Genomic DNA, 11606 nt, shown 5'->3' on the forward strand with positions numbered 1-11606 from the left:
GCTCATGAAACATGGGACCAACAATTTGTTGATTTTTATATTTATTGTTCGATGTACTTCATTTCACCACAACTTTAGTGTTAAAAGTAGCCCGTGAAATGACGTTACCACGAGCAGCACTGCAGATATTGAGATGCAAGACTTTGTTCCGTCACACACAGTATGTGCACGGGTTCGCTGAATGCCATTACGTGGGAGCTAGGGCACCAAAACAGCATAAAAGTTGACACTCTTAATAGTTGCAGCAGTTGACACACTAGGCTGTTTACTTTCATGCTAATACCCTTTTCATGAGGGGCAGAATTCTCAAATGACGTGTGCAATTAACTCCACTTTCAACATCCCCCATTTATTAATGCATGATTAGTGTAGACGTTTGGGTTTATGCACTAGTTTCTCACATTGGCATTTTGCTCAGAAGTTATTTACATGGTTTGATACAAAACTCAATAGGATGTCTACCCAAAACATACATGGGGTGCCTAAATACTCACACACATTCTTCCTAAACGTTTCACACATGAGCCTAACAGGTGAGTCTCGTAGACGTGCTTCACGTTTGTCCTCAGACATATTTCTTAATTCATTATGGCGTATACTGTATTTCCATTCCCAGGCAGTCCTTCATGTCCCCCAGGTTAGTGGCTTTTCCCTGGGATCTGGTCAATCTCGCATCCCCATAAGCAGCTTCAGTAGATGGGCCTCCATCACCTGTTGAACTGATCAGAGCATAGAGGCGTTCCATGAAAGTTTGAGTATTGTACGAAATCAAAAAGGCAAGTATCCTGTAGAGTTGGTTAAAGGTAAATAGGAAAGCTAGGTTGCTTAAAACCTGAACTGACAAAGAGGACAGAATGCTATCCTCAGATCACAGCTCCAAAATGCAGCCATTTGAAATTTTACGTCTCTTTATTACCAGAGTACAAATATCCAAGTCATGAAATTGTAACAGCTACTGGGTTAGTTTGAGCATGGCTTGATTGGGATATGTTTCCATAACAGATGACATGTCTAGCCTCGGCATACACAGCACCATGAACTGTTAACTTCCTGGTTTGACTGATCCTAGTCAGGTCTAGTGAAACAGACCCAGAATCAGAAGGTGATCATTCTGAGCTAGCTAATTTACACATAAATGTATCAAAACACAAAGTCTGATTGCGGAAGAGGATGTGGTAGGGGAGGGCGGGGGGTTACAAGCTATGTTTCCACTAACTTGTCCAGCGATTTTAATTGTTAGAAAAATTGACAGAAAATAGATGTGACAATTGCCGGATACGGTGCATTTCCATTGACCGGTCTTGTGTCACTAAAAACAGCTGGATGTAATGTCACACCTAAAAATAATACTCGCAAAAACCTAGTGTCTAATAAAAATAGTGGTGGAGTGTTAACATTATCCATTTAGGAAAATTGTGCATTAAATTGCCGACAGGTGGTGGCAGGGCATACAGGCTTTGTCTCAGGTACACTGGGAAAGCCAGCATGACTAGAATGCAAGAATTGACTTTCTAATTCTCATGTGCCAACGTATTGGCACGGTGCATCTGTGTAATGATCATGCTGTTTCAATCAGCTTCTTGATATGCCACTCCGGTCAGGTGGATGGACTAGCTTGACAAATAACTGCTCACTAACAGGGATGTAAACAAATTTGTGCGCATGGAACATTTCTGTAATCTTATTTCAGCTCAAGAAACCAACACTTTACATGTTTATTTTTGTTCAGTAGTTACATATTTAGCAAGCAGTATGCATTTTAAGAATTAAATGTTGAGTGGAGCTTTGTAGTTATGTGATGACATCACGTGCCCCGTGTACCTTCTAAATTATTCTGCAATCAGCATTTAAGTTTATTTGTTTCTCTAAAAATAATAAATAAATAAAACGTTTGACAAATTAAACATCCACCCGTCGAACAAATACAAGTCGGTCTTTAGAATATTTCTCCTATAGCTGCTGTTTCCAGTACACATGTCAGTGTTTTTTTGCGACATTGCTTTTGTCAAATAAACCAGGGTCAATGGAAACCTGCCTATTGTTATACACTGACTAGAAGGAACTTTCACCAAATACCCTTGTTTCTTTCAAAATTTTCTAATATGTAGTTAATAGAGTTGTCTGTCTGCACCATATGTATCTTTATGAAAGTAGACCTGGCAAAAGACGAGTAATGAACTGCTACATTTCTGCTTTATGTAGCCTGTGTTTGCATAGAGTACAATACCTCTTTCGTGAAAAGATTCATGATATTTCAACCTGTTCATGATAAGTACACTGCTCAAAAAAATAAAGGGAACACTTAAACAACACAATGTAACTCCAAGTCAATCACACTTCTGTGAAATCAAACTGTCCACTTAGGAAGCAACACTGATTGACAATACATTTCACATGCTGTTGTGCAAATGGAATAGACAAAAGGTGGAGATTAAAGGCAATTAGCAAGACACCCCCAATAAAGGAGTGGTTCTGCAGGTGGTGACCACAGACCACTTCTCAGTTCCTATGCTTCCTGGTTGATGTTTTGGTCACTTTTGAATGCTGGCGGTGCTCTCACTCTAGTGGTAGCATGAGACGGAGTCTACAACCCACACAAGTGGCTCAGGTAGTGCAGCTCATCCAGGATGGCACATCAATGCGAGCTGTGGCAAGAAGGTTTGCTGTGTCTCAGCGTAGTGTCCAGAGCATGGAGGCGCTACCAGGAGACAGGCCAGTACATCAGGAGACGTGGAGGAGGCCGTAGGAGGGCAACAACCCAGCAGCAGGACCGCTACCTCTGCCTTTGTGCAAGGAGGAGCACTGCCAGAGCCCTGCAAAATGACTTCCAGCAGGCCACAAATGTGCATGTGTCAGCATATGGTCTCACAAGGGGTCTGAGGATCTCATCTCGGTACCTAATGGCAGTCAGGCTACCTCTGGCGAGCACATGGAGGGCTGTGCGGCCCCACAAAGAAATGCCACCCCACACCATGACTGACCCACCGCCAAACCGGTCATGCTGGAGGATGTTGCAGGCAGCAGAACGTTCTCCACGGCGTCTCCAGACTCTGTCACATGTGCTCAGTGTGAACCTGCTTTCATCTGTGAAGAGCACAGGGCGCCAGTGGCGAATTTGCCAATCTTGGTGTTCTCTGGCAAATGCCAAACGTCCTGCACGGTGATGGGCTGTAAGCACAACCCCCACCTGTGGACGTCGGGCCCTCATACCACCCTCATGGAGTCTGTTTCTGACCGTTTGAGCAGACACATGCACATTTGTGGCCTGCTGGAGGTCATTTTGCAGGGCTCTGGCAGTGCTCCTCCTGCTCCTCCTTGCACAAAGGTGGAGGTAGCGGTCCTGCTGCTGGGTTGTTGCCCTTCTACGGCCTCCTCCACGTCTCCTGATGTACTGGCCTGTCTCCTGGTAGCGCCTCCATGCTCTGGACACTACGCTGACAGACACAGCAAACCTTCTTGCCACAGCTCGCACTGATGTGCCATCCTGGATGAGCTGCACTACCTGAGCCACTTGTGTGGGTTGTAGACTCCGTCTCATGCTACCACTAGAGTGAAAGCACCGCCAGCATTCAAAAGTGACCAAAACATCAGCCAGGAAGCATAGGAACTGAGAAGTGGTCTGTGGTCACCACCTGCAGAACCACTCCTATATTGGGGGTGTCTTACTACTTGCTTATAACTTCCACCTTTTGTCTATTCCATTTGCACAACAGCATGTGAAATTTATTGTCAATCAGTGTTGCTTCCTAAGTGGACAGTTTGATTTCACAGAAGTGTGATTGACTTGGGAGTTACATTGTGTTGTTTAAGTGTTCCCTTTATTTTTTTGAGCAGTGTATATAGCCTTAAAATGATATGAAATGCATATTTGTATACCATTCCTATGGCCCATTGCCACAGCCATATCCATAGCGTTGAAGCCAGAGTCGGACTCAATGGTGGGGTCGGCTCCACTTTCTGTGACAGTAAAGGTTTGAATTCATCAGATGACAGACCTGTCTACACAAATACAGCCTACATCTAAACATAATTTACCAAAACATTAAAAGTCCGTTTCAGAACCGCCACTGCTGTTGATAAGTACAGTATGTCTGCTGAGTGGAAGGTCAGTCAGCCAGTCAGTCCTTACCCAGGAGCATTTCCACACAGGGCACATGGTTCCCATGGACAGCGTAGAGCACGGGAGCCCCGCCGTTCTGAAACCAACCCACAAACACTGCGTCACATTCGGGCAATGTGATAGCCTCCAGAAAGGTAAGCTCACCACATTCACATCACTCATTTGGGGGATGCATATCCATTTGTTTACATAAGCCAGACACAAGAATTCAGTTTAAAATCCTGAATCGGCTAACTTTCCTACCCAGTCATATTCATTGACGTCCACCCCACAGTCGACCAGCATCTTCACGATGTCTGTGTATCCCTTACTGCATGCCAGAGACAGAGCACTCTCTCTGCCTTTAGCCAACAGGTTGGGGTCCGCTCCCTAAAGGAAGAGAACATGGAGACCATAAGTGAGAAAAGAGTCAGGTCTAAGCGGCCCATTTATTAGTCAAAACGTGATTTCAACAATATATTTTGCTGTTTTATGTAGTATGTGCATTTTGTAACAATATCGGGACTATTTTGCTGCATATTTCTGTACCATGTTCAAATAAATTGAGTAATTTGCTGAGTTATTGGTCTCAACATGTCATTGTGCTTACGTTCTGGAGCAGGAACTCTACGACTGCAATCTGTCCGTGTGCTGCAGCCCACATCAGGGGGGTGAAGCCTTCCTCATCCTGCAGGTTAATCACGCTCTCTACAGCCATACAAACACTAATGCAATCAGCAACATGTTCCACATCTTTCAAGTCAACCAGTGAGAGCCCTATTATAGACATTCTCGAGTGCATATTGTTCTTACCAACTGTTAATTATGTGCCTCTGCATGGTTCTATAACTCCACCTTGAGGACATCCTCACCTTGTTCAATCCTGCTGGCCAGGAAAACCATTTCGCCCTGTGCTGCTAGCTGGTGAATGGACAGAGCTGGAAAGACATCATAGGTCAGAGGTCAAGCAGCCATCGTTCGATTCAGGTATGTTTTGTGTTGTAGTCATGTTTGAGGCTAAGTGATGTGTGACAAATCTAGGACGAACGCAGTCATATAGCTGCCCACTGTTCCGACCTCTATCTTTCAGAGGGGTTGGAAGTCTGTGTACATTGGACAAAGAAACCACCTTTAGTTTAAGATGAGCTCAGGTACTTACAGTGGACCAGAAGAGGTGTGGAGGACACCTCGTTACCACGGTGCTTGTTGGTGAGTGTTGTCGACTGTTTGATGGGAGAGAAGTGTTTGGTGGTGGACGGGGTATAAACATGACGCACTTGTAACCCCGGTGAGGGTGACGTCTGAATATTACACTCGGCTGAAAGAGGGAAAAGAGACAGCATCAACCATTAGCTTAGTTCAATTGAGCAGCAAAATACCTGTTGATTTAACTGGGATAAAATTAGCCTAAGATCATGGTTCTCAGTTCCACTACATTACACATAACTAAGTCATTGGACGAAGGCGTCTTCTAAGACCCCCAACGCTCGGCCTGAACATTAACACGCATCCCTTGCGCTAAGGGTTTGTAAGCATATCAGTGAGAAAAATTATATAATTGTTAACTTTTATAGGGTTAGTGTTCCTACGTGGCCATTTCTCCATGTTACAGCGCGTGTTTTGAGGAAGACCGAAGGACCACCTGTTCTAATTCGTTATCTAGCATGCTCCGAACACCTGTGTGTAACGCTAACGGAAGAAGGCCGCCAGAAACATGTCAGTGAAAATACGGTCGGCTTGCAACTGTGAGAAAGCCGGTTATATTTAGCGTTTGTGAAATAATTTTAATGTGATATGAAAGGGCTTTGGACCTTGACTGAGGAGTAACGGTAGGCACTGAGTACTGAGTTTTTTTAAATTTTTTATTTTATTTCACCTTTATTTAACCAGGTAGGCTAGTTGAGAACAAGTTCTCATTTGCAACTGCGACCTGGCCAAGATAAAGCATAGCAGTGTGAACAGACAACACAGAGTTACACATGGAGTAAACAATAAACAAGTCAATAACATGGTAGAAAAAAAGAGAATCTATATACAATGTGTGCAAAAGGCATGAGGTAGGCAATACATCGAATAATTACAATTTAGCAGATTAACACTGGAGTGATAAATCATCAGATGATCATGTGCAAGAAGAGATACTGGTGTGCAAAAGAGCAGAAAAGTAAATAAATAAAAGCAGTATGGGGGGTGAGGTAGGTAAATTGGGTGGGTAGTTTACAGATGGACTATGTACAGCTGCAGCAATCGGTTAGCTGCTCGGATAGCAGATTTTTAAAGTTGTTGAGGGAGATAAAAGTCTCCAACTTCAGGGATTTTTGCAATTCGTTCCAGTCGCAGGCAGCAGAGAACTGGAAGGAAAGGCGTCCAAATGAGGTTTTGGCTTTAGGGATGATCAGTGAGATACACCTGCTGGAGCGCGTGCTACGGGTGGGTGTAGCCATCGTGACCAGTGAAGGGTGATATATAGAAATTGCATTGTAATACCAATGAGTGCTTCAACAGTTGGTAGTTAGTTGGTACCTTTAAATAAAACAGAAGCCACCTCCAAATCGGAGTTGACCTGGTCCTGGATGTTTTTGCTGTCCTCCTCGTTGAGTGACTTGACGAATCTTGAGCACACGTTCATATCGAAGCGGTTGGGCAGAATGAACTTGATCCCCATGGCCACGTTCTGTGCACCTGTGTTGCCCGCACTCCCACCCGGGTGTTCCAACTTGATGCCACTCATATCTGGCATCACACATATCCCCTCCATCTCCTCTGAGACCGAACTGGTCCTACCTGGTACCAAACCTTTGTCCATGACTGAGTAGTCAGAGGGTCGACTCAGTGCTAGGTGGATGTGATGGCGACTGTCTGGTTAATAAAGGCTTTGTATACCACATCGGGTGTGCCATAAGAGAAGTCAGTGAAAGCTAGAATGAATTAAAACGTAACATCAGCATTGGGTAGGCCGAGGGTTAGTGCTAATATGCGTAAACCCACAGGAGAGTGGTTGCAAGAAAACAGACAAGGATCATTCCTAATTAACAACATAGGATCAAATCAGTCCAGAGGCTTACATCGTTCAATTCTAGGGCCTAGCTAGCTACTACCAAATGCTGTCTGACTTACCATTACTGGTAGTTAGCTAATACTTTGAAATAAATAGACGAAACCGAACTGACTGACTAGTGTTAGCTAGCGCAAGATGGGCCAACTCGTTGAACGAGAGCTAGCTAACGTAACGTTAGCTAGCTAAGTGTTAGCAAGCTAGCTAACAGACCCAGTATAATCCATTGCATGCAACCTAACGTACTGATTAGAAGCACAACTAACACCGTTGTTAGTGATTTACATTTATTAATAATAATTTCTTACTAAGTAGCTAACACATTTTATGTAATGTCCACCGATGGTACAAGGATTTGATAGCTGGCTTTTCACTTGTTTCTCGCGCATGAGCACTAAAGGTTGTTTTTATTTTTTTCATAAAGTGCCAGACTGTAAAACCAGGTATATGAACCCTAAAACAGTCGATAACATGCTTTATTCTAGCGCGACACCTACAATTATTGAAAACATACAGAAAAATATTTTATATTTTAGGAAATTTGACAATGAATGACACTTAATAACCAATCCTCTTTTGTTGTCCATATTCTGGTGGTGGAGGCTAATCGCATGCAAATCTTTGAGGCCTTGGGGACCTGTGTTTTACTTGTGTGTCAGCTCCAAAAACCTAACCTGGGTGAATTAAAGTTTTACCATGACATTTTGCAATGTTTTTGTTAATCCATTTTAATACGAAAGCTTGGATAATAGATTAGGCTACACTGGTTACTCTGCTGTGAGATTACCTTCGGAAGCACAAAGATCACAGATTTGGTCAAATGCTAAAAATTGGTTTATGCAATGTTAAAAAAATTTGACCACAGGATCTTTAGAACAATTGCTCAATTTTCCTTGAATATTTTCCTTGAATGGAATGTCTCATTGTAAACCGAAGACAAAGGAGCTGATCGTGGACTACGGGAAAAAGAGTGCCGAACAGGCCGCCATTAACATCGATGGGGCTGTAGTGGAGCGGGTCCCCCTCAGGAGACTGAAAAGATTTGGCATGTGTCTCCAGATCCTCAAAGTTCTACAGCTGCACCATCGAGAGCATCCTGGCCGGTTGCATCACCGCCTGGTATGGCCACTGTTCGGCAGCCGACTGTAAGGCGCTACAGAGGGTAGTACGAACGCCCCAGTACATCACTGGGGCCAAGCTTCCTGCCATCCAGGACCTACATACTAGGCGGTGTCAGAGGATGGGCCAAGTCATAATAAACTGTTCTCTCTGCTACCACACGACAAGCAGTACAGGAACGCCAAGTAGATCCAAAATGCTCCTTAACAGCTTCTACCCCTGAAGCCATAAGACTGCTGAACAATTAATCAAATGCCCATCCCCTTGTTTTTACACTGCTGCTACTCGCTGTTTCTTATCTATGCATAGTCACCTTACACCTACCTACAGGTACAAATTACCTTGACTAACCTGTACCCCCACACATTGACTCAGTACCGGTACCCCTTGTATATAGCCTTGTTAGTGTTATTTTATTGTTACTTTAATTGTTTAAAAAAAATTACTTTAGTTTTATTGAGTAAATATTTTCTTAACCAACAACGCAGTTCAAGAAATAGAGTAAAGGGCTTGTAAATAAGCATTTCATGGTAAGGTCTACATCTTTTGTATTCAGCGCATGTGACAAATAAAATTAGATTGGATTTGAATCAAAGAAGATGGAAACAGGCAAGTGTTTCTCTCATAAGCATGTTTTAAGTTACTCTTTTCATTCTCAACTTAAAGTAATAGAGCAGTAGAGTGTACGTTTGTAGAAATGTATATAGTACCATTAAGATCAAATTAAAAACATTTATTGACCCAGCTAGCTATCTTAAGTGTTTCCTTTGTGCTGCAAAGTCTCTACATGTCACCATTTGAAGCATGTTACTTCTGCTTGAATAATCTGGAATTACTCATTCGTTTGAGCAGTCAGAGGTTTTCCCCTTCACTGGTCAAAGTTGCAACATGCTAATCTGATTTAGGGGGATATGCCAAATATTTCTCCCTAATCTGTCAAGTCCTGCCATAGACGAGTGTAGTCCTAAATTAAGCGCCATTCGTTTTTGTCTGCGTGTTTCACAGCTAAACCCCTGTCCAGATCAGGAAATTAGGAGCCACCTCTCTTAACCGCTAGTATTTATGTGGCTAGGGCATTTTCAAATGCTGCTAACTTCGCTCATAAAACGTATTTTGGTTAGGGATCAATTGGCCAAGCAATAGACATTATTCGATTTCTGTCTGTGGAAATCTGATTTTGTACAAGGATCAAAAGCAAAATCAACCTGCTATCATCATTTGTCTCACCACAGCTTTCTTTCTTTTGGTGGTTTATACCTGAGTAATAGGGACGTTTTTGTATGGTCATGGTAAATAGTTTAGTTTTTGAATTGGTGACAATAGTTTGTGAACAGCGACCCATTCCAGTCAGGTCTTTCGTGACATCACAACAATTTCAGGGAATTACGCCTTCGTGAAACTAACTGTATGTGATGCAAACCATAAGACATGTGAATGTCACATTCATTACGCTACATAAGTTCCTCTTTACCAGAACATCCCCTGTAGGAAAGTATCCTAGAGTGTGGCGTTGGTAGATTTAATAGATCTGTTTCACCTTCTATTGCGTGTTGGTTGACTTTACTTTCTTACGTGGCCTTGGCTTTCAAAGTTTGTTTATTTTGAGGTGACTGTGAGGCTAATCAACACATGTCTACAAATCTGCTGCAAAGTGGGGATTATCTAACTACGTGATTAGGCTTATGTTGCCTGGATGAAAACAGTTTTTCAGCCCCTGCCCTGTAGTATTTATGCAGTTCATTAGTCCCATAACCTCTGTTAGTGACATACACTTTGGCATCGTTTAGACAGGCAGCCCAATTCTCATCTTTTTTTCACTAATTGATCTTTTGACCAATCAGATCAGCTCTGAAAAAGATATGATGTGATTGGTCAAAAGACCAATTAGTGGAACAAATATCAGAATGGGCTGCCTGTGTGAATGCATCCTAAATAACCTCTAACCTGTTTGCTGTGTGTGCATAATCTCTCTCTCTCTGCATGCTTACACACAAATAAAGCAAATATTATGTTTTCATAATCATGCATCATTGTGTATCAAAGTGAATAACACTATTCAGCCAAGGCATATCGTGCATGTCTACAGTTGGGATTACCACCACTTGAGGGGCATGAATGAAACATGTGCCCTTTAAGTCAGAAGTCAACTGGTTGCCATTAATATATTTCATACACTTATCATGCTGTCTGATCAAAGAGAAAAGCCTTATAGGTCAATAAGTCTGAACAAGAAAAATTGAGTAGGGAAATGTTTTATTTTCCCTCATCTATTAATACAAATGTACAGCACCCCAAGAGACAGGGATAGTTTTTACAGTCTTTTAGTTGAGGTAATGAATCAACTTAAATAGCAGACCATCTCAAACCAAACACGTTTTGTGTGACTTTCCAGCCATGTGTTTTTGAGAGGTTAAGAAGAGCTTTAGGAACTGAATTTGCTCAAGTAAAACTAACCATAAGCTGTTGTTCTTGGAAGGCAAAGGTAATACCCTTGCAGTGATATCGAGGAGAGAGGCTGGGGTAGGGGGGGTTGTTCAGGGGCTAGCCTAGCTGTGCCGGCTTTTAGCTTACAAAGGGGTTGGAGAGGGGGCTGGAGTAGGGTGGGTAACAAGGGAGTGAACAGGCAGGAACAAGGGGTGACCATGGTATTTTTTATCTTTTCTTATTTTTGTTGCATTGTCGAGAAGGCACCTGCAAGTAATCATTTTGTTGGACGATGTATCAAATCAAATGTAATTTATCACGTGCCGAATACAACAGTGAAATGCTTACTTACAAGCCCTTAACCAACAGTGCAGTTTTAAGAAAATAGAGTTAGGAAAATATTTACTAAATAAACTAAAGTAAAAAAATTATTGATAATAAAAGTTACACAAATTAACAATAATGAGGCTATATACAGGTACTGAGTCAATGTGCGGGTGTACAGGTTAGAAGTTTACTATGCGTATACCATACATACGACTAATGAAACTTGAAACTAGTCATAGACCATGGAATGATCTGGGATGCTGCTGGTCGGTACACCTGCTTCTTCCAGTCCATAAAACCTTATGAGCAGGCTTCTCTGGGGCCTTGTTGCCAGCAGCGCCAACAGGCCTGCTCACAGCGCCTCGGTCCTTTGTGCCTCCCGTGCCTGGTCCTCTGCCTCCTGCTGTTTGGTGCTGGACTACTGTAGCCCATGACGTGATTTCGCACAACACAACCAGCCATGGCAGAAAGAGAGGGGGTTTTGTCCCGGGACACTCTTTTGTGCTGTTGTTTAGTTTGTTTGTTTTCAGAGTTTCTAATGAAGAAGGCCACGAGTTGTAGTCCGTCACTGCCACAGTAGGG

At 42.8% G+C, this 11606-nt stretch overlaps 1 protein-coding gene across 1 annotated transcript; it reads right to left on the bottom strand.

The window, feature by feature from the left end:
- Window positions 1-328: 328 nt before the first annotated feature.
- Window positions 329-7556, bottom strand: LOC129863705 (ankyrin repeat family A protein 2-like). Its single transcript, XM_055935893.1, has 8 exons — window positions 6623-7556; window positions 5259-5417; window positions 4972-5037; window positions 4710-4807; window positions 4364-4489; window positions 4130-4196; window positions 3877-3957; window positions 329-719 (listed from the first exon to the last, which is right to left on the bottom strand). Exons 1-8 carry the CDS (start codon window positions 6903-6905, stop codon window positions 664-666), a joined length of 936 nt encoding a protein of 311 aa, XP_055791868.1. The 5' UTR covers window positions 6906-7556; the 3' UTR covers window positions 329-663.
- Window positions 7557-11606: the final 4050 nt, after the last annotated feature.

Source organism: Salvelinus fontinalis, chromosome 10 (assembly GCF_029448725.1).
Source record: "Salvelinus fontinalis isolate EN_2023a chromosome 10, ASM2944872v1, whole genome shotgun sequence".
NCBI classification, from domain to species: Eukaryota; Metazoa; Chordata; class Actinopteri; order Salmoniformes; family Salmonidae; genus Salvelinus; species Salvelinus fontinalis.

Bases quoted from the DNA above. Each gene is read 5' to 3' on its own strand.
- LOC129863705 (XM_055935893.1), bottom strand. From the start codon at position 6,905: ATGGACAAAGGTTTGGTACCAGGTAGGACCAGTTCGGTCTCAGAGGAG. The intron at 5,038-5,258 runs GTAAGTACCTGA...ATGTCTTTCCAG, and splicing joins CACACCTCTTCTGGTCCACT to CTCTGTCCATTCACCAGCTA. The intron at 720-3,876 runs GTATACAAATAT...TGCTCTGATCAG, and splicing joins GGCAATGGGCCATAGGAATG to TTCAACAGGTGATGGAGGCC.